This window comes from Schistocerca serialis, chromosome 3 (genome assembly GCF_023864345.2).
Source record: "Schistocerca serialis cubense isolate TAMUIC-IGC-003099 chromosome 3, iqSchSeri2.2, whole genome shotgun sequence".
Classification (NCBI taxonomy): domain Eukaryota; kingdom Metazoa; phylum Arthropoda; class Insecta; order Orthoptera; family Acrididae; genus Schistocerca; species Schistocerca serialis.
In genome coordinates this window covers 303974529-303998437 of record NC_064640.1, presented here as the reverse complement: position 1 = coordinate 303998437, position 23909 = coordinate 303974529, and the positions used below count along the sequence as shown (strand labels likewise).

The following is a 23909-nucleotide window of genomic DNA, read 5'->3' as shown; positions in this document are numbered from 1 at the left end:
TCGGCGGCTCGTTAAATCTGAATATTTCATTCAACTATCCAACTACCTGTACTTAAGTTACACAGCTGTTTAAAGTTCGTTCTATTTTTCCTTTTATATTTACATGGCTACCTGCTTTAGCGTTCAAATGGGAATACTTCGGACAGTACATGCTTGACTTCTCTGAGCAACTACATGGCTTAGAATACCTTGCGTTGCGCGACAATTTGGCAAGGAGAAAAAGTGTAGAGCGTTGCATGGTGTTGCCGATTTCAAATCCTATCTCGCCAGTTAGTTGCCAGACGTCTTTCTCGGAGCGTTTCTCTACTCATTATCGGCTCATTAGAAATTTCAGGTTCTCAGTCGTATACGTAGTTAGTTTGATGCATATAGCGGGATTACTGATTACTTAATACATCTCCATCATCTACAATTGGTGGGCGATACAGCCGGCTGTCGTCCGCCTCGGCAGCTGCGCGGTCAGCGCGGCAGATTGCTAACCACAGGGGCCCGGGTTCGATTCCCGGACGGGTCGGGGATTTTTTCGCTCGGGGACTGTGTGCTGTGTTAGTAAAAAGTGCGGATGTCGGCGAGCTTCACATAATTCGCCAGACTATGGTTTGTGAATGTGACGAAGACTTAGCTGCATAAATTTATGATTGATGCAACTGAAACATTCAAACCGTAATATTACGCAAGGTGTTAGTAAATTAAAATTAAAATGAGTCCATATGATCGCACTAGCTGTTTATTGTAGTCCTTTCAAAGACTCCACGATCGGTTCCCCATCTTAGAGGTGCATCCTCAGGTGTATTTATGTATAAAAGCATTACAATCATTGTATAATAAAAAATCGTAAATGAATCGTAATTCTCATCAGGTACGAAGTGATAAATTGTAAGTAATGAATATGCAGATTGACTATCAACAGCATCATACTTTACATTTGTAACAAAAGTTTTTTAAAGTTCACTTAGGACAACGACATTTAGCAATACCTACGCAGAACAGCATTGTGATGAAAGTTTAAGATTCAAAAACTTTATCTATGATTTCTTATTATAAAAAGATTGTAATTCTTTCACACACAAATGCACCTGAAGATACACCTTTAAGGAGCGAAACAGGTCGTGGGTCTTTGAAAGGGCTGCAATAAGTAGTTAATGCGTTCAAATGGACTTTCATTGGCTTTAATTCTAATTTTCTAACACCAGCTAGTGTAATATTATGGAATGAAAGTTCAAATTCCATCAATCGTGTAGTATTTTAGCTGTGGTTGCCCAACCGATAGTGTGTATTTAAATACAGATTTCATCGAGTTCGACATTGTTATTTTGAGGTAACGATGTGCAGTAGCACTTCTTGATTGAATAGTCTCACTTATTCTTAATGCTTTCTTCGGATAAAATAAAAACCTTACATGAATAAGTCTTGCTTTCGTCTGCCGCACAACTGATTTCAGTTTTATTTGTAGTTCCTGCAGTTATTCTGTGTAACTTTGCAATTCATACGAATATAGTCTTAAATAACCACCATAGAACCATTGATTGGTTGCTCTTCAGATCGTATAGTCATCCAATGATCTGTGAACGGCCACTGTAATCAACGATGAACTAGAATCCTTTTCTATTTCCATTAAATAAAATAATGAATTTCTTGATATTTAAAGACCTAGTAAGTTGTCATTTGTAGTTTCCATAATATATTCCTACAATAGTGGCCAGACAGTCCATAGACAGGTACAATTTTCAGAAATTTCTAATAAACAGCGAATAATTTACTAGATTTCGTTCAATAATTTCATATTACTAGTTAAACCCGAGTCTAAACAGCTGCAAAAAGTAGGTAACTGTAGGGCGACTCCAGAGGCGCAAGCCATCTTTCGTTGTATTCCAAACTATATTTAAAGGTACTGTTAACGTGCCTGTCAACGAAGATAAAGCATGTGACATGGTAAAGCTCTAATGAAGATTAGCGATAGCTCTGAGGAATTCAAAGCTTGTGACGGATGTAGCAGCGTATTGTAGGTGAGCTGGCGCCACACCCAGAGATTAAAATGTCTGGCGTTTGTGATTAGGTGACTTATCGGCGGAATATCGAAGATGATAACAAGCGCCTCGGCAACGAGTAAGCAGTGATGCATGAGCGTCCACTAGTGTGTGCTGCCTGCAATGCTGAGAGAGGAATACAAGTACGTACGGTGTTGGTGACACTTATTTCTTGTTAGGACGATCGAGTGAAAAGGAGCGGACAATGTACGTAGTTCCGTAGCTTCTTTTCGTAAGTTCATCGATAACATTCAGAATGTTTTGCTAGTAAACATGTAGTGGAAACTTGTTCGCTAAACAGGTTTCCGTATTCTTGTAAGGTATCCAATATACGCTGTTTAAATTATGTTTGGAAATTTTAGTAAAAATATATACTCCGATATTCCTACTGATTGTGACGTATAGCTGTGCTTTTATTTTAAGCAATGACTACTATGAAGACTCCGAATCACTGAAACGGCTGTTAACAAATTTGTTAAATTATAAAAGGCTAATTTTTAATTTCTTCGTTGCCAGTAAAGGCTGCGCGTTGGGATGAACAACCAGTACAGACGCTGACTAACCGTGATAAACAGCGCGGAGTTAGTATTTTATCAAATTTTAATTCAATATATTTAAAAATAAGGCTTTCTTCTTACATGTTTGGAATGTTCCTGGAAATGCAATCAGTAATGGTTCCTGCAATTTACATACGATTTTGGGAAACATTTTCGGTAGTATTTTGGTGTACTTAATACAAATAGCCCTTTCACGTTTCAGATGTTTAATGAGTAATGATCTAGAAACGTAGTATAAAGCTTCGTTCCTAAATTTACCTTCCACAAGAATGCTGGAGATAGTTTTTCAGTTCCAGGTTTAAAGCGAAATATGAATATTCAAGGCAACATGGAAAAAGATACGCAAAGGATTTCTCCCCCACACTTTTTGTAACTGGGTTGAATGTTAGTTTGCTGCTTTGGTACTGCTTAGTAACCTGGTAGTGGCCCCGAAAACGCTGATGTGTGTTGTGGATCGATGAATAGTTTAAAAACAGCTAGGGCAATTAATTTCCGTATACAGGTGGACTCTGAAAAACTGGGATTATGTAATGTGGTCCACTGATAATGCTAACGGTAAAGAACCCTATAGGGAGACCGAAAGCAGTGTATGCACAGATTAAGCAGATTTATAGCTGAAGTGCTCTACTTTGCTACACGTTAATAACTGTATCATCCGTCGACTTATCCACTTTTAATCGCAAATCATTAGTACAGAATTCTAGTGGTTCCTCAGTTAACTGAGTGAGGATGCGCTCCGCAAGTAATTTGTTCAACTAAATACGTTATTGAAAGAGAATCCTCAAATAGTTAGAAACTCGATAACATCGGCTGATTCGTACTTCGATCTGTGAAGCTACGTTGAAAATACACTGGTGTGCAAAATTAAAGCAACTAACAGTTATTTTCCCGTTCTGCGTATAATTCATGATATAATCATACAAACTGTCAACAGATGTCCGTACGATCGTGTTCTGCACGGAAGGTGGCATTCCGGTCAACGGACAACCACGCCACCGATGACGTCAGGGTATCTATCAGGCGGGGTAGTGTTTACCGGGTAGTCCTTCATCCACAACCGCTGTGTACGCAGTCACAGACTGTGCAGTATGGCACAGAGAAGACGCCAACCAGACACTCTGTGGTGGAGGGCTATAGGAGAAATGGAAGTAGGACAGTCGCAAACTGTTGTGGCCCTATGGCTTAATTTGAATCGTTCTGTTGGACGTGGTGGCAGTTTAGAGAGACCGAAACTGTATCACATAGACCAGGGTGGGACCGACCATTTGTGACATCAGAGAGATAGATAGATAGATAGATAGATAGATAGATAGATAGAGAGAGAGAGAGAGAGAGAGAGAGAGAGGAAGGATTGTTGTTTGGTTGTAACGGCAGGACGGTACCACCTTAGTAGAGCTCGGCAATTGGCATCGACCCCACAGCATCCACTGGATGTGCTGTACCGAGGCAAGAGGTCTACACAAGGCTTCAGGAGAGTGGTCTTTATTGTCGGGGACCTGCTGTATGTGTACCTCTGACGCGTCTTCACAGAAGGGGAAGTCTAGAGTGGAGTCGTCGGCGTGCCACGCGGACCGTCGAACGGTGTGCCTATTTTCTTTTCACATATAAGTCCAGATTTGGTCTGGAGAGTGATTCTCGACGGATTCGCATCTGGAGGGAACATTGTGGAAAGAGACCGACATCGAGGAGGATCCCGAATGGTGTGGAAAGGGATTATGTGAACCCCACGAACACCTCTTCACGAAATTGCACGGCTGAAACGGTAAGGTTTAACTGGTATCAGGTATCGTGACGAGATCTTGGGACCTCATGTGTGGCTGTTGCTGTGGGCCCAGACTTTGTGCTGGTGGAAGATAATGCTCAACCTCGCAGAGCACAGGTGTTGATGTTTTCTTGGAAACGTTAGATATTGCACCCATGGCGTGGCCTGCTCGCTCTCCCGATTTGAATCCCATACACCATATCTGCGATGCTCGAGGAGACGGGTTGCATCACGTCAGCTTCCACAGACCGTGTTTGCAAATTCGGTAACTTGGAAAAAACGAACATTATTTTTGTTTACCGTTACGCGTGTTGCAGTTGTTAACGTTCTCTATTCTGTACATTGTTTCTACTTAACTATGATCTGTGTATAATGTTTTGTGACAAAATTAACGCAGCGTTACAAAATTCTCGTTTGTTGCTTTAATTTTGGAGACCAGTGTATATGTAGCACTGACTGTTTATGCCTTGCAAACCTGATGAAAGTTATTTTAGCGGTGATAAAACGCATTTACTTTCAACATAATGTGTACACAGCGCCAGTTAAATGCCCAAGCAACACAAGCGACCGCTTGGGGCACAACACTCAGGTGCGAAATTTGTATGCAGGTTGTCATGATTAATATCGAAAATTGAAGGGTATGAAAGTATATGACAAACAAAATCGTTGCAATATATGTGGATTTGCACATTAGATATTCACGAAATAAATGCAAAGTTGTGGTTAGGAGCCGCCACCGACATTAGTATCAAACATTATCGTAGTTGGTATAAATCTATATGAAATGTAACTTTCAGTTCCTATCCAATCTGGCTCAAATACCGCTCAAGGCGTCCCTTAACAAGAAAAAACTCGGTAGGTTCCATATACAATTTCAATTTACCACGGAGCTTTCTCCACATGAAACATAAGACATACACAGTTAAACAGCATTTTAAGTATAACGTGTGAATATTATATATCTATAAATAAAATTTGTATTGTCTCACTTTGTCCAATGGAAAGTGAAGTAATTTGTAAATTACAGAATTTAAAATTTCCTTTATTAAACTAAACAATTACACAATTTTTATATTTTTACTCTTTCCAGTTTGATAGCACATTTTTATTAAAGCGAGAACAATACGATAGGTCTAGTTCATTCTACTTTGACTAAATGCTTCTAAAGATCTTAGACGTACCTTAAATGGAAATCGTTTCTTTTTTAATAGTTGGGCCTAAAATAGGATCCAAAACTTTGTTACAGAGGAATGTTTATGTAGTCCTTGCTTTAAAGGAAACACAGTCGCTTTCCACGATAATTTTGTTCATATTTATTGTTAAAGGTCGTACCAAGAGCTAAAGGAAAGACAAGTTATGTATGAGGGGAATTTTGTTTTTAGGGGGAGGGGCAGGGCAGGGTTGTTAAATTATTTGTCGCTTGTGGAAAAATGTTCTCGAACTAGCCCTGTATAAAAGCTATAACGTTCCACTTTCGAAGGAATAATTTGAACTGTAAGCTCCACTTTTACATGCGCGTCGTTTCCCTCTGGGATATACATATAAATAACAGTGTATTTAGAATGAACGTCCCCAACTTAGTCTGAAGTAGAGAATGAAGGAAGAGAACGAAAAAGGTTTAGCTGACAGACTGGCATTTATGTTCCGTAATTTTACGCTACTGCTTCCTAAGTGTGTAGAACAAAATTATGCACTTGTGTTGTAGTTTAAGAAAAACACGTTGTGCCCAAACGGCATGTCGAAGCAATTACTTACTGCCATAATTTTTGTCCCCCTCTTTTCTTAACAATGAGAGTTGACAAATTGTTCTAAAGGACATCACCACAAAGTTCGTGCTGACAACGGTACACGTGCTTTCCATTCCTCACTTCGGATGTTAGGTTTCGAAATATCCATAATGCTAACGTCAGTGTCGTCCAAAATATGCATCTAACACTATTAGCAAAGTCCGCGCGAATGTGTTAATGCCTGAGGTAAAGTGACACTCTCTTCCTCTCAAAGGCATTGTTGATGCAAATGTATATGTATATGTGGTGACTGCAAAGAGAGTAACAAGTGTCACAGGTGATGGCAACATAAACATGATCTCATCGGTGAAGAGTAGCAAACAACGTAAAGAGGTTCCAAAAGTTTAATATTGCCAATAAGGACTGGCTTAGTTAAGAAAACTGACCTCAGAATTTTCAGGCCTTATCAAGATCAGTCCTACGCCCCAACGGAACATTTGCAGGTGGACAAACAGAACCTCTGATCACAACTAAAGTGTTAGCACGTGCGTAGTTAATTCGTACCACTGATGACTGCAATTTTGTTACATCCGATTAATAATTCTTCCCCTTGTTTCCAATCAAGATACGGCTTTATGTACTGCAGACGCCCGAAGGAGCTAATGCACTCTACAGCCCACTTCCTACAGAGTCGTGTATTCAATTGGTCCTTTCAATACTTATCAACTCAGTTCTTCATGCTCATACATGACTTAAAGTATACTGGTGAACAAAGCTTGAGGACCAAAGTAACTTTCGCATGATGTGACACTGCCAGGTAATATAGTTCGCTGAAACTGCTATAGAATAATACACGAGGTAACTAAATGAAAGTGTCATTCTTGTTGGTCTCATTAAGCATTTCTTTCAAAGACAATAATTATATTGAAGTTATCGCGATTTATGATGGTCCCCTCGGCATTTCAAAAAGGTACGGCGTTCATGCCTCAACTAACTACCTGGGTTAGATTCCCAGCGGGGTCAGTAATTTTCACCTGCCTCCAGATGACTGGGTGTTTGTGTTATCATTATTTCATCATCATTCATGAAAGTGGCGAGATTGGACTGAGCAAAGGTTGGGACTTTGTATGGGCGCTGATGACCGCGCAGTTAAGCACCCCACAAACCAATCATCAACAACTAGCTACCTCATGGTTGTAGGCAAAATATTGTTCCAACGTATCTCCATTTTTATCTTTGGAAAACTTTTCGGTCCTAGGAGACAGTCAGCATAGTTGTCTTCCAGTACAGTAGATAGTGCGAAGTCTGTTTCGGACAGTACATCAGAATGGAAAGATTCATCATTGGCATTGGAATCATGCTTGAAAGTAAATTGTAATCTCTTAAAGACTTTTTCTCATATGATTGAGAGATTTCTTGGTTCCTGTCTTTCAGGTTTTCGCCCATAGAAATTTCGGGAAATACGGAAGCGTCCGATCCCACCCGTCTGCTTTGACCCATGACGTCACAAATATGGCGGAAACGACCATAAACCAGGATTCCAATATGGCGCATATAAAGTTGGTATGTACATGTTATGAGGACGAAAATACATCGAAAAACACACACTTTCCACAAAAAGCTTAATTACACTAACGGGACAAGCGCGGGAAATGGTGTTTTTGGGTGAGGGCAAACTAAATATAAACAAATTTAGACACCCACCCCCATACAAAACCACACAAAACGACGAAAAACAGACATCACACAACTCCCCAAATACCACTAAACACAAAATCATCTGGAATCGGACACTTCGCTTGACCTATATAGCTCAACAGCAGGTCCCGATCCCATAAATTAGGATCAAACACTTCCCGTGGCCTATATAGCTCAAAAACATCTCCCGATACCAATATCAACATATACAGACACACATTGGGATTGAACACTTCCCTTGACCTGCGCACTGTTAATTTTATCCGTCCTATCCATTCCTGAACAAAAACAACAACCGATTAATTTTATTAAAATTACCACACGATGTACTGTGAACAACACTAAATTAACCTTCACACAAAATCGTTAACTCACCGAAACGAATTCCACTACAAACACAGCCGACACTCTAACAATTCTGGATAATAAGCAAAAGCAAACTGAGCCCATTACACCACACAAACGAAAACCCTGAACATGCCACCAGTTAGCACAACAAACCACAACACGACGACATCTACAAACACGCCACACTCACACACCAAACTCAGCGCCGTCACGACGTCACACACGACAACACCCTTACGTCACGGGTCAAAGCAGACGCGTGGGATCGGACTCTTCTGTCGACCCAAATTTCATTGCATGTGGGCTGTTGTCCAGATCTTTCTGCGATGTGTAATTGAAAGACCAAACTTACCAATAAACAAGAGAGACATGCATAAGAACACTCAAAGAAAATAGTTGCCTCAAAACTGTTACATGTTCTGTAACACCCAATACGTCGATTTAGAAAAACATTCTTTCCTGTCTCTAAAGAAAAAGTCACAAAATTAAAAATTACAACTGAATAATAACAGTAGTAATAATATTCATAGAACATGCATTACACTAGTTTCTATTTCTGACACACACATTTAATAGCTCATACAATTATTTTTTAAGTTCACTGCAGAAATTTCCCAAAGCTGGAAAACAAACTTTCTTTTACAGAAAAGAAAGACACCTCATTAAAGAGCATCATGGGATCCTCACAAATACTATACTTTTCATAGTAGCTTACCTGCATTCCCACTTTCTTATTCATTATTAGACTTACTCCTGCATTACCCCTATTGTAATTTGCATGAATAACTGTTTACTCACCTGACCAGAAGTAATGTTCATCCTGTCATTGAACTTCACGAACTCCCATTGTGTCTAGCTTCAACTTATCCATTTCCTCTTTTAAATTCTGTAAACTACCTACCCAATTAAGGGATTTAATGTTCCATGCTCCAATTAATAGAGTGCCAGTTTTGTTTTTCCTGACGACATCCTCCATAGTAGTCCCCCACTGGATATCTGAATGGGGGACTATTTTACCTTCAGAATGAACTCTAAGATGATACAAAAAAGAAGCACCATGAGATTGACCAAGTCAATAATATGTAGGTCAACATCTGACCATTATGCAAGCAGTTGTTCAGATAGGCATTGATTGGCAGAGTTGTTGGATGTCCTCTTGAGTTATGTCAAATATTGTCCAATTGACATGTTAGATCATCAGAACCTCGATATTGTTGAAGGCCCTGTCCACAATGTTTCAAATGTTCTCAACAAGGGAGAGATCCAGAAATCTTGCTGGCCAAGGTAGGGTTTGACGAGCAAGGAGATGAGCAGTAGAAACTCCTACCATCTGAGGCAGGCATTATCTTGCTGAAAAGTAAACCTACTATGGCTTGCCATGAAGGACAACAAAATGGGGCATAGAATATCAGTTGTCTACTACTGTGCTGTAAGGGCACTGTGGACAACAAGCAGAGAGATCCAGCTTTGAAAAAAATGGCACCCCCAGACCATTAATTCTGGTTGTCAAGCTATATGATGGATGACAGCCAGGTTGGTATCCCACAGCTGTACGAGGCATTTCCAGACTTCTTTGGTGGCTACTGGGGCTCAGTTTGAACTGGACTCGTCACTGAAGACAACTCTACTCCAGTCAATGAGATTCCAGGCTGAAGATATGTCTGGAGACACCCCAGACAGCAGTGTGATTCCAACCTGACTGCTACCCACGATACAGCCCAACTGTCAGGCTGGGGTGTCATTTCTTTTCATAGCAGGATCCCTATGGGTATCATTGGAGCACCCTTTTGGCACAGCAGTATTTCAGTGATATACTATGCCCTGTTTTGGTTTCCTTCATAGCAAGCCATCCTGGGATTACATTCCAGCAAGGTAACATTAGTCTGTACAAGTCAAGAGTTCCTACTGCATGTCTTCATGCTTGCCAAACCCTACCTTGGCCAGCAAGGTCATCAGATCTCTACCCCAATTGAGAATATGTGGAACATAATGGGCAGGGCCCTCCAACCAGCTCGTAACTTTGATAATTTAATGCACCATTTGGACACAATTTGGCAGAATATCCCTCAGCAGGACATCCAACAACTTTGTCAATGAAAAGCTGAATACCTGCTTTCATAAGGGCCACAGGTGGATCAATGCACTATTGACATGCTCAGTTTGTGAAGCTCTCTCTCTTGAAAAAATCATTCAGTCTTTCTGAAATTGTAATCATGTACATCATACCTACTGATTTCCATCCCATTTGGTTATTTCCTTCATTGTGAATCTTTTTTTTTTCCCCTCTTGGTGTATTTTACCAAACAGGATGTTGTTATTAAATCATAAAATAGAACTGCATGCACTCTGGAAAAAAATAGTGGTTGCAGTGTCCCCTTGCTTTCAGACACTGACAGCACTAGCACAGCAAGGTCATGTTGGATAATGTTAAAATGTCCATACTTCTGTCTGCAACTATTTAAAAGGCTGCTGCCCATCTTCATCAGGAACTACGGGTTAATATGGTCTCTCCACAGATTCCCCTCTGTTGTGGTTGCAGCTATGTTACAGCTGTCTATGATTATTTCTGCGGGGACCATTCAGTGTTTTTAAGTTGTCATGGCTGATGGTAACGTACAGTGTCAGTAGTATACTGTTGTTAGGCTGATTTTGCCATCCTAAATAATTACAGACTGAATGATTGTAAATGGTTAATGGCTTGGACACAAGTGCATGGTTAAATACAACCAATGATGTGTGCTTTAGTAGCAGGTCAAATTAACTTAAAAGACCATTGTAATATCACTTATTTCAAATCACTGGTGTCTCAGTAGCAGCAGCAACTGCTGCTTTTAGGAACTAATAGTCTAGAATGTTGTTCTTCATTCTAACAGGCCAGTGCTCCCTTACAGGTTGCCTGCAGTACTGTAGCCTCTTCTGCAGACAGTTTACTTCACTTTTTCACAACATATGCATGTTGATGTGATAAGATGGGTCACTGTTTAAAACACAGTATGATATTGCTAGTCATACTACCACACTACACTGACGTTTTCAAGAAGTGGGTAACAATGAAATGTTGTTTTGAACTGAAACAGGTAGCATTGCCTAAGAAGCTGACACATGCCGATCCTGTTTGATGACATAGCATTGCAGCTTCAAAATAAATACCAAACAGAATAAATTAGCTGTGACAAATCAAAATTTATGCGAAACTGAGAATTTAACCTGGGTTTTCTGCTTATTGTAGGAGTCGTCATAACCATTGGGCTACCTGAGTATGCCTTCAGTCTCAACTCAACCTTTCATTATTGTTCATGTTAATTCCTATTAGTTATCAGCAATGAAATTGGAGGTTATCGAAAGGGCTACGTGGGAATAGCTCTACTGGGGAAATGAATTTCATGGTGTCATGGCTTACGTTGCAGTGGAACTGAATTGAATTCATGGAAATTAAAGGGAGACGAAACATAAAATCCAATAGGATTATGCAATGGCATGAAATTTCAGTATTTCTGAATGGTTTCAGTAATATTATTTCATGTCATTGCATTTCATTGATTTCATCTTGGATGACACAATTTAATTTGGGTGAAACTTTCAACTGTAAGATTAATACCTTAACAATGTAATCATAAAACATACATGGTGACCTTGGTAGTAATCAGACTTCTAATGGTCTGGAAATACAGTTGTTCATTTTATAGACAACAGTAGTGAGATATAAATTGTATAAAAATGGCCCAATTTGGAAAAAAAATGTTGGTAATTTTTCTGATTCTCATGGAATTTCAGCATGTGAGGCTATAACCAATAACTTCAAAGTCTCATTAAATCTAAACAAATTGTAATTAGTGCATGACATTACCAATTTTTTTTTAATTCAACTACTAGTTAATCTGTTGCATCATCTTGTTCTACTGACTCATCAGTAGTCTTAGAAACGTTCTTACACAGACTAGGCATACTACTTTAGGGGAATATAGTGAAACTACTGTTAATGAAATGATTTTTGTTATACTTTCCAGGCTAAGGCTGATATTTAGCATAATAGCTCTTACTCACATGAGAGATCACCCCTGTACAATAAAATCAAAGCTTAACAAATTAAACACCTCTAAATGGTGAAAGCAGTGTCTTGTAGAAAGGTTTGCTACAAGTTCTGTATGGTTATGAACTTTCAATATGCCCTTAACACATACAACATGTTGGAAATCAAAAGGTGTTTTATATAGTTAAAACACGGTAGCATAAAAGAACAGAATCTGTTTGTTCACATTATTAATGGGTTTACGCACCTGAGATAGCTTGGGATGTGTTTTGTGATGATTATGTTCAGCCTATATGGCTACTTACTCAACTGATACTTGCACTATCAGTTGAAATATAGAGCTGCAATGTAATAAAGAAAGACAGATAACATTAAGATTGGTGCTGACCTTTTGTTCTGTCCTAAATATTCTTTTTCAAACCATATGTTCTTTACATTTGGTTAACTCTTACATCTGTTGGTGGTTTTCTTTTTAGTCAATTCTGTTCAATAATTTCTCAAAGAAATTTAAATTTACATACTTGCTCTATTTTGTGTGTTTCCATTTTTATGAATTTTGGTTCTTTATGATGTCATATTTCTATTCTTGGCGAATCCTAAAGTTTGCTCTGCTGCTTTACTAATTTGTACCTGGAGATCATGACAGCCACCTTTTTTCTTGTCTCCTCCTTCTCAAAATTTTTCTGTGTTCTCTATTGTCTCTATTGTATGATTAGTTGTAGTGGAGTTGTACCTGATCACTTTCAGGGTTTTCTCTCTTGTTTTAGACAGGAAAAATCATATTTTAATCTTCAAGATAATGACTGAATAATAATCCCCATTTCTGATTACTTTAACATTCATAATTTCCATGATATTCCTTTGATTTGGCTGGGCTGTGTGTTCCAGATGAAATTCAGGTTTTGATATGGATATATGAAAGTTTTGCATTTTCTTGGTAGTTTGTGAAAATGTGTAGACATCAATTTTTACTGGAACATTTTACACACATCGATCAGTCTTCCACCATTTCTGTTAGGTCTTCAGTGAGCTGGATATTATCCTACAATGTTCTTACACTTCCTTGCCTTCCCATCTTGTGCTTTGAAGTTGCCAAGAAGCATTTTAGCATTGTTTTTAGGTATGTTCTAGGGTTCAGATCATAATATTCCAAAATGTACTTATTTTCTGCAGATTTCTTGCATTTTCATTTACAGGTGCATAGCAGTTTATAAGGGTATGGTTTTTATTCTTGCCCTTTATGGTTAACATGAACATCCTTTCTGATGTGGACTTAAATTCTCTTATACTAGTTACAGTTTTTGGTTATGTAAAATTCTCCTCTTACAATGGTGCAATGTAAGTTTTCTGCTTTGTTATCTGGATCACCAGGTAGTGAGCCACCCTGCCATGACCAGGTTGTTGTTGTTGTTATTGTTATTGATAACACTGTACAGTGTCTTTTGCGATGTTATACAATAGTTTGCAGAATTTAAATGTACATTAATCAGACTAGTTTCCTTAAAGAGAATGAGTTTAGTCCAAAACACATTTCTCATGAGTTACCACCACCACCACGAGTGAGCTTATTTTTTTATACTCTGGATTAATTCCATTATTGAATAAAGAGTTACCATTTATGGGTGACTACACCTTTGGCAGCACACATACTTGTCTATAGCACATGTGAAAGGCAATTAAACAGCTTTACACTGAGTTTGTTGCTCAGCCTTATACAACTATAATGTTAGTACTCTGGTTTGGCAGTCTCTGTTAACTCTTCTTACTCACTTTCTTTAAATGAATTGTAACTTGTGTACAGCAATATACAATATTAGTGACACAACATTACTACATGTAAACATAACTGAAGACATTCATTAACAACTCTTAACCACAGGTGGTTCATTTGGAATTATAATTAATGAAATTGGGCAGTACTTTAGTCATCTTTGTGGAGTGATATTGCCTGAGATGAAATATTAAAGGGACAGCAATATGCTTCACAAGTGAATTTGTTGTACTAGCCATTGTTCAGTATTATTAATAATGGAATTTAGTCATTAGAGCTGGAAGAATGTCCTATTTAAAAGTGTATTAATGTGAGTCAAAAGTATGGTCTTCCATCGATCTCTGCTTCTGTCCATTTTCATCTCAGGTTTTATGTTTATCTCCCCTATCTGTCAAAACAAAATTTACTACACATTCCAAAATAAAGGATACCAAAACCAGCACTACCAACTGCCAAGATGGTGTAGTTGAAGTTTACAAAGATGTGTGCTTGAGTTCTACAATTTCCCCCAATTTGAGAACCAAACTCGCTATGTAGTTTGGTTGTTCTGGTCCTGAGACTGTTTCTGCACTTACTGCCAGGCATCAAAGTGACTAATGTAAGATCATGATCACTAAAGAAACACAAAAATAAGTCTCACAGAATTGTGTAGAGGTTGTTACATCTTAGTTGTAACATTAATACCATAACAATGCAGTGTTTTTGATAAGGTACTCTGAACATAGAATACACCTATTTCCATTATATCTTTTGAGAATTTTCACTCTTCACTGCTTCTCTAGGATTAAAATTAAGTAACATTATTGATGATCTAAGGACGAGTGTTTGTCTTGTATATTTTTGGAAGAACCAATAACCATTGAGTCCATTTAACTTACAACCATACTGTTAAGACAGCTTTCATAAATGTCTGAAATTTCTTGGTATAGCTTCCATAAAGTTTTCATACCTGAAAATGGTAGGCCTAGTACTAAATTTGGATGAAATTAGAAACTTAACCATGAATTTCTTCTAATGGTTATTACAGTAAAAAGTCAAAAGGTTTGAGATGTTAAATTGTTTGTATGTTTAATCTATTCACCTCATTTTGTGCCAAAGTAATTCCCTTACATGTCTTTGGAATGGACTCTCTTATCTCTGAAACTTGCATTTAATCTTTAACTCATTGTTTTGGGAATCACTGCCTGCTCACAGGCAAAATACAAATTTTTCTGTTTCTACGTAAATACATCTCAAACAATTGTATGGTGTATGTTGCAGGGTATTGAGTACCACAATTTTTCCTGATGTTTTTTATTTCTTTTGATAATAAAGCATCTTCCTTGCTCAACTTCCACCTTTCCTCTGATGATTCCAAACACTTGGGCAGCACTCAGACTGGTTGCACAGAAGACCTTACATGATTTTCACATCTGTGTTACACCTTACCACAAATCTTCACAGTCCTCTCTTTGGTGTTCCAGCAACTGGTTATGGGCGTTGCTTCTCCTTCGGAGCTATACCTACATATTTAAGGACATAAAAGAACATGAAAATGCAACAACTGAGTCTACCTTTTCTTTCTATGTGGGTGGAGGTATAATACCCTTCTTGCTGTTAGAGCTAGAGTGCTATAATGGTCTACGTTTTTCCCAGTGAGCGAAAGTTGCTGTGCACCCATTAAGACACATTCACACATTAAAATTTTTTTCCATTTTATGCAGTTTGTGATTATGTCCATTTTTTGCAGCATGGTGAGTCCTCCAGGATACTCACATCAGCGTACAGATTCTATGAGCTCTGGTCATAGTTCTGGATCAGACTTTGGCCGCAGGCGTGTTACAGTAAAACCCTTGGATGAACCAGACTCTGAAAGTGAAACTCCAGCGTACAAGAGGTGAGTCTTAGTGAAGTTTGATGTATGGTATTTCTTTTAACGTAAATATCTAGTTTCACATTGCCACATACGTGTATTTCTTAAGTCGTCAGTGTAGCCAATACCCATATTGTACTATTTAGTAAAGCCTTCATCATTACAGGAAGCTGTTTCTTGTGCAGTTTTACAATGCAACAATATAAAGCATGGTCATTGTCATTCCTAAGTGTACTATTACTATTAATACTGCTATTTGTTTGAATTAGTTTTGGACTGTATCACTTAGTTCACAAAAATAACACACATAGCATCATAGGTTGATCATTTAGTCACATGATTTGTTACATATCTTTGAGACACAGAGAAAACAGGGAGGGGGGAGAGTCAGTTTAGTGCTAATGCTTTCAGAGAAAAGTGACACCTTTTTATGTTTTTTAGAAATGAGACAACATGGATACTATGTTTGCAGGAAAATTATCATTATTGTAGGATGCTGTTTTTGTGGTTCCTATGTAACTATTGCTTGACTTAGGTGTAGCACTAGTTCCTAATTAAATTTAAAGTTAAAATTATTGTCTTTTATGGACCAGAAAAATTGTTTGCACTTAAAATGTAGTGTGTTCCTGTGTCTAAAGACGGATTTGCTGCATCTCTCCATGCTAGCATATCCTGTGCAGTTCTCATCATCTCTCCATAATCATATTAACCTGCACCCAACTGAGCCTGATAACTGTAGTCAAGCCTCCCTCCACTTGCAGTGCCTGATTTCTTAATCTGATTCCTCTGCGGCATCTGATTTAATTAGACTATGTTCCATTATACTTGTCTTACTTTCCTGTTATTTATCTCATAAACCCTTTTCAAGATACTACCCATTCTATTCAACTGATCATTAAGGTTCTTTGCCATCCCTAAAATAATTAAAATACAATCATTCCATTTCTTCTCAATTAACTGTAATTCTCTTTTCAAATTTATCCTTGGTTACCTTCACTGCTTGCCCAAAGTACATATTGCATGACATTGGGGATAGCTACAAGTAGTTTCCAATCTCTTTGCTACTATTTCTTCCCTTTCATGTCCTTCACCTCTCATAATTAGTCTTGTGTGGGAAAAAAAAGTGGTAGATAACGTTCTGCTCCTTGTACCTTACCCTGGTAACTTCATAATGTCATAGAATATATTCTAGCCAACATTTCCAAAAGGTTTCTCTAAGTCTGTAACTATAGGTTTGCCTTTCTGTGACCTATCTAATAAGATAAGCTGTAAGGTCGGTATTATCTTGAATGTTCCAACATTTTTCTGGGATTCAAACTGATCTTTACCATTTTTTTCCATTCTTCTGTAAATAATACATACCAGTATTTTACAGCCATAACTTAATGGCATTTTAGTAATACACCTTTGACACCTGTGTTATTTATAATGGGGATTATTGCATTGTTCTTGAAATCTGAGAGTATTATGCCTGTCTCATAGATCTTTGGTACCAATAGGATTATTTTTGTCATGATTGATTCTTCCAGAGCTTTATTTCATCCAGCGAGTATATTTTTTCCTTCCACCTTTGTCTACTCTTCATAATCAGCTTGCTATCTGAGCTTTCAATTTCATACAGCTGCTTCTTTTCTCTCCTTAATCTCCATACAGGCAGTATACATCTTTCTCATAGTAATGGGTTCTTGTACAGCCTTGTATTTATCTTCCAACCATGCCTGCTTTGTCTTTTTGTACAAAATATTGCTCTCCTTTTTTAGATTCCTGTTTTTCTTTTTGCCAGCTTCATTTGCTGCATGTTTATACACTGCTCAAAAAATTAGGGGAAAATGACTTTGGGCATCTACCATACTCCACTGAGCACTAATTGAGGACTAGATGTGTTGCTAAATTATAACTTTCGCTTTCACAAATTAAGTACGCAACAAAACATTATATCCACGTTCATTTACACAACAAGAACAAAAATGTTTGACAGGTGTCAAAATCAAAATGGAAATTATCATTCATCCCATCATTCTGGGTGCTTTTCATTGGACTTAGAGTTCCAATAACATTTATGCCCTCTGTGATCATTAATCACCACCTGACACCTACATAGTATGCTCCATATAAGTCTATGGAGGAAACCCTGTCACATCTGTTCCCATCCTTTAAGAAGAGCCATTGAGAGGTCTTGGAGAGTCTGTGTTTGAACAGGACAACCACAAACACACATGCCAAGCATGTCCAATTCATGCTCTATGGGATTTAGATCAGGACTCACCATACGTCACTCCACTACTTTGATGTCCAGGCTTTGCAAAACATCCCTGGTGATGCCTGCGACATGGGCTCTGCCATTATCGAACATGAAGGTGATTTCAAGGCCACTACCATATGCAGCAACCACTGCATGGTCCAACAGGATCTGTTAGATGTACTGCCTGGCAGTAAAGCAACCATGGACAATGACAATATCTTTACAGTTGTCAACACTGATGCCTCCACACATCATCAAAGAACTTTGTCAAATCTGTAGATTTCCTGGATAACATTTGGCAGTTACCACTCACCACAGCATCTCCACACACAAACGTGGCCATCAAGTTGTGTTCGATGAAATATGGACTCATCTGTGAATAACATGTTTTGCCATTGATGAAGTTGCTAGCTGACATAGGAACGGCAGAATTGCAGGCAAGCCACAAGATGTTATGTCAAGTGGAGTACTCAAACAGGATGTCTGGATTATAAGATCCTTTCTCATAACCTTTTCCTTACAATCTGATCAGACACAGCAGTTCTACTGGCCCTCCTGAGATTGTCTTGCTGTGCTATGGCAGTTGCCACAGTCCAAAGATGGTCAGATATTGGTCTTTGCATGGCACTGTAATGTTCAGAGACCTGGTTTGATTCACCTTGTGTACTGGCCTGTCTCCTTGTAGTGTGTCCACAACCTAATGACGACAGATGGACATTGGCATCTGTAGTAACAAGACACAAAGTCCATCCTTCCTGCATCAGACTGCCCTTGCAACTTGCACTGCATTAAGATGGTGCATTGCATGTGCATGGCTGAATAAAATGTCCAAAAATGACAGCTGCCATCTGCGTACCCCACTAGAAAACACTGTGACACTGGTACCGAGTTCCTTCTGAGGGGTCACCTGATATTATAATACATAACACAGCTGATAGAAGACTAATGACTTCAGTGTACACTGAAAGCAAAGTCCTAATGCTATGCAGTAAGACCACAGGTATCCCCTGTATCGAGATAGCAGACATTGATACACATGTTTCCCTCACTCTTTTGACCACTGTATTTTCTCTTTGTCAGTTACATTCCTTATCTTCTGTGTTAGCAGAGGATTTCTACTTGTCATCTTGTTTATTTGATCCTCTGATGCAGTCACTTTTTCATCTCTCAGATGTACCGGTTTGCCTTCTGTTTTGTTCCTTTCCCACATTTGTCAGTAGTTGGCTGCTTCTCAAGTCCCATCATCATAATTTCCTATCCATCTCGAAATCTGTTCATTTTTAATCTGTTCAGGGCTGTGTCGAGGGCATGGTGAGATAGCTCCCCTAGCCCCTTCCAAGGGTACAGGGGCACAGGCACAGAGTGGGTGTGAAAATTGATCAGAAAACAAAAATGAAAGATGATTTAAGAGTAATTTGGGATACGCTACTTCTCCTACCCCCTCATGTTCCTATCTTTTGTCTGAGAAGCAGCCTTTCCTTGCAGCTGTAAATGTGCACTATTGCCACTGTCACTTTATTCAAGTAGCGCCATAATGAAATGAATACTATTGAAAAGATATCTATTGATAGTATGGTTTATGTGGTAACAGTACACTTCGTTCATACAGTTGCTGCATAAATAACTAGATAGTGTTCAGCAGTTTAGTTTTTGCTGTTATTTCACTACAGTATGGTATGATCTCAAAAATCGGTTATTAGGTGCTGAAAGAAATATGCTGTTTAACTAAAGGTTTCTAATTTTTGCTTATTTCTGCCAGTTGAGGACTATAGTGAGACTGTTGGAGCTAGTGGGCTTCAGTGTATTTGATAAATGAATGACTGAAATCAAAAACAGATCACCATTTAATTTGATTTCAATTTCCTGTCAGGATGCATCTTAAGTGACATCTCTGTATATTGAAAAATTTGTGGCTCATTTTGTTGGCAAATATAGTAGGAGGGATATTGATATAGTGGAGTTAGTCAGTAAAATAGATGCATTGAAGTTCCAGGTGAAAGAGCTGTTTAACAGCATTGACACAGCTACTCATTTGGATATTCAGATTTTTCTTCAAAATGTGGGCTAGGAGATGCTTATACAAACATCCAAATAGTTCTGCATACATACATGACAATTTCAGTGACTGCAGCATCTGGTGAACACAGTTCCAGCAAATTAAGGTTGAGTATGGGTTTAAGCAGGCAATCTTATTTCACTATGTTGTCCATAGGATGACACACCTGCTAAACTGCACATCAATGGTGTAATCAATAAGGTTGCTTCACTCAAATCAATGAAATGAAAGTAAAATTATAATGATAGCAAAATTCTTGGAAAGGGACATTTTCTTGACTCTCAATAACAGCCCTTTTCCTTTTGTTTCTAATAAGTAATCCGTGCACTATTTATACTTCATGAGGAACAAATGAAATCCATTTGTTACTAAACTTCATACTAAAACAAAAGCACAGTAGCTGCCATAACCAATAAGACACTGATTTTGTTTTACTTCCATATTTTTAAGAAATTCATACAATTTGTAATTTATTTACTACATTGATACATTGTTCGTTCTTGGCAGTGTTTTATTTAACTATAGTTCATTTAAGTAGAACTTCAATAATGCTTGATTGTTTTGTTAAACCTACATATGGTACAAAATTATAAAATTTGTTGAACCTGCCTAGAAGGAAATGCAGAAAGGTAGCTTCACGTGGGAGACTGGATCTTTGACAGTTCTGTCACGGGTGCAGGATCTTCTGGGTACAGGTCTGAATCTGTTGCTTATAATCAGTAATTTGTCTCCCCCTGGAAATGTTCCATGAATTAAAATCTGAGTTTGATATCATCTTGTCATTAGATAATCTACCTGAAACCCTCTGGCATCTCCATGTCCCTTCATGTATGCAACTGTTTTTCATGGTTCTCAAATTTGGTGTAAGCAAATGATTAAATTATGATCTTTGCTCAGTTCTGTCAGCTGCGTTCCCGTTTCATTGAATTCTTCCAGGAAATGCTAATTTTTCCTCCTTTCTTTTCCTATTATTGAATTCTAGTCTGACATCGCAATTAAATTTTTGTCTCCCACAACAATCTGAATAATTTATTTTACCTCATCATTTATGGAGCTAGTAGATATACATAGTGCTTTTGTTGTGGCTGTAGTTGTTGACTTCATCAATCTTGATATGATAATGTGTTCAGTATGTTGTTCATCTTGCACAGTATAGAGTAGCATAAACAGTTGCATCAAACCAGTCTTTGGACTGAAGATGACAATGACAATGATGACAACAAGAAGTTATTCATAACATTTCACATGCATTCCTGTTTCCTTATTTATTATTGGGCCTCCTGCTACATTACTTGTATTAGATTTTGTTTTCATAAGCTGTGTTCTTCCTACTATTTACTTAACTGATTCCACTCTAACTTCCCATTTTAAATTCTCTAACTTACCTGCTTGATAAATGGATGTAATATTCCATGGTCTGACCCATAGAAGGCCAGATCCTGAGTAGTCCTCACCAGTAGTTCTCACCTGAAAATTCCAGAATATTTTATCGAAAATGGCACCATCATTGTTAAACTACGCAGTACAGCTGCATGTCCTGAAGGATAAATAATGGTTGTAGTTCCCCCCTTGCCTTCAGCTGTTAGCAGTACCAACTCAGCAGGGCCATGTTGGCTAATGTCTTCTATTGTCATCCCAGACTGGTCAATAAGTGACTGGATAAAAGCTTTTGACCTGCTTAGTGACTTTGTGTGTGACCATATTTTTCTCAGGTACTCAGCTAGATCTTTTGCCAAGATATGATGGTGGAAGTTGTATGCTTTGTGCATTGTTCTTTTTACACGTGCAATTTCTACTTGCCTTTGCCTGGTGACATTAGCTTGTTCTTTTTGGAGCAATAGTGCAACTCTCTCTCTCTCTCTCTCTCTCTCTCTCTCTCTCTCTCTCTCTCTCTCTCTCTCTCTCTCTCTCTCTCTCTGCAGCATTTTATGGAATATGGGACAAACAATGCAGGTGCAAATATTGACTGCATGTGCATTGTGGAGCATTGGTGCAGAAGTTTTGAACTAAGTAGCATTAATATTCATCCGTTTAAGTTGGCAAGCCAATATTGTAGAAAAAATACCAAAAATGGAGGTGTATGTATATTTATCAAACCAAGTATCAGCTATAAAAGGAGGAGTGAAGCTGAATCATTGAGTGTGGAAAATAATTTTGAAGCTGCAGCTGTGCAGTTGAATTAAATACAGGGAAAAGTCAGTCATAGCAATATACAGACCACCTACTGGTGATGCAGACATGTTCTTTAACCAATTAGAAATATTGCTTAACACTTTGTTCACTGATAGAGCCACTGTAGTTGTGTGTGGGGACTTCAATAATAATCTTATGAGTGCAAGTAGGCTAGAAGACCAGTTCCTAAATCTGTTATGCAGTTTCAACCTGCTTCCACACATACACATACCCACAAGAATAACAAATAATACAGTCAGTCTTATTGATAATATATTTTCAAATGTAGGACGCACAGAAGTTATAGTAACAAATAATGATTTGGGATTATCAAACCACAATGCTCTTGTCCTCAAAATCCCTTCAAGGCCACTGAAAGAGAAAAAAAAAACACACTTCATGTATAAAAGAATTTTTTCTACAGAGAATTGTGTATAATTAGTAAATATGCTAAACAATGAGGCTTGGGCAGAAGTACAATCCCTAAAAAATACAAATGATGCATATAACACATTTTCTTACATTTTCATGGGATATTTTGAAATGTGTTTTCCAAAAAAGCTGTCAAAAATCAGGTCACATGGCAATACAAAGCCAAGTTCTTGGATCACAGCTGGCATCAAAACTTCCTGTGGAACTCTAAAGAGACTAATTTCTAAAATGAAAACATCCACAGATCCACAATTCATAGAATATGTCAGGAATTACAAGAGGGTGTATAGAAAAGTAATTGCTAAAGCAAAATTCATGAGTAATGATAGTTTTATAAGACAGTCTGAAAACAAATCAAAAACCATATGGGGTATTGTGAAGACTGAAACGGGGAAGAGTTGTGAAAACCAGGATATTAGCCTCAAAAATTTTAAAAATGTCAATATTAATAAACAAGATTTGCCAAATTATATTAACAATTATTTCATAAATGCAACAACTTCATTAAGCTTAAAATTTACAAATGAAGAAAAACCTGAGTATCCAGAAACAGCTTGTAGGATGAGGGTAGAGCTAACAAATGAGGGTGAAGTGTTGAAAGTGATACAAAGCTTGAAACCTAAAATGTCGGCTGGCATAGATGAGGTGCCTGTGTCAATCATAACAAGGACAGCACCACAAATTGCAAAGCCCTTTGCCCACACAGCCAATTTATCATTCAGTGAAAGAGCCTTTCCAGAAAGGCTGAAAATTTCAAAAGTGAAGCCATTATTTAAAAATGGCGACAAGTATAAGGTAGAAAACTATCGCCCAATACCTCTCCTCCCAGCATTTTCAAAAATATTAGAAAAACTGATGAAGCACTGAATCAACACATCTAAATGACCATAATTTACTTAACAGAAATCAGCATGGCTTCCAAGCACGTAAAAATACCGAAACAGCAGTAATGTGCTACACTGAACAAATAATCAAAAATCTAGAAAAAGATTATAGTGTAGTAGGAGTAAATTTAGACCTCTCCAAAACTTTTGACACTGTGAACCAGGACATTCTCTTAGAAAAATTGGAATCGTTGGGTATAGATGGGATAGGAAAAAAATGGTTTGAATCATACCTAAAAAAACAGAACACAGGTTGTAGGACTGACATCAACTTGCTCCAACCACAAAATAAATTCAGTATCAGAGGCAAAAAACGTAGAAATAGGAGTACCACAAGGCAGCATCCTAGGG

The 23909-nt window shown here is 38.0% G+C and overlaps 1 protein-coding gene across 16 annotated transcripts in view; it reads left to right on the top strand.

Moving 5' to 3' along the window:
• The window catches only part of LOC126470094 (uncharacterized), a 1674514-nt gene that overhangs the window by 338344 nt on the left and 1312261 nt on the right, over nt 1–23909 (top strand). For all 16 annotated transcript variants that reach the window (XR_007586124.1, XR_007586123.1, XM_050097649.1 and 13 more), the window contains exon 4: nt 15650–15796. Coding sequence is in view for 14 of the 16 variants with exons in the window: in XM_050097649.1 (XP_049953606.1) it covers nt 15650–15796 (147 nt within the window). In the remaining 2 variants the exon portion in view is untranslated. The remainder of the gene's footprint in view (nt 1–15649; nt 15797–23909) is intronic.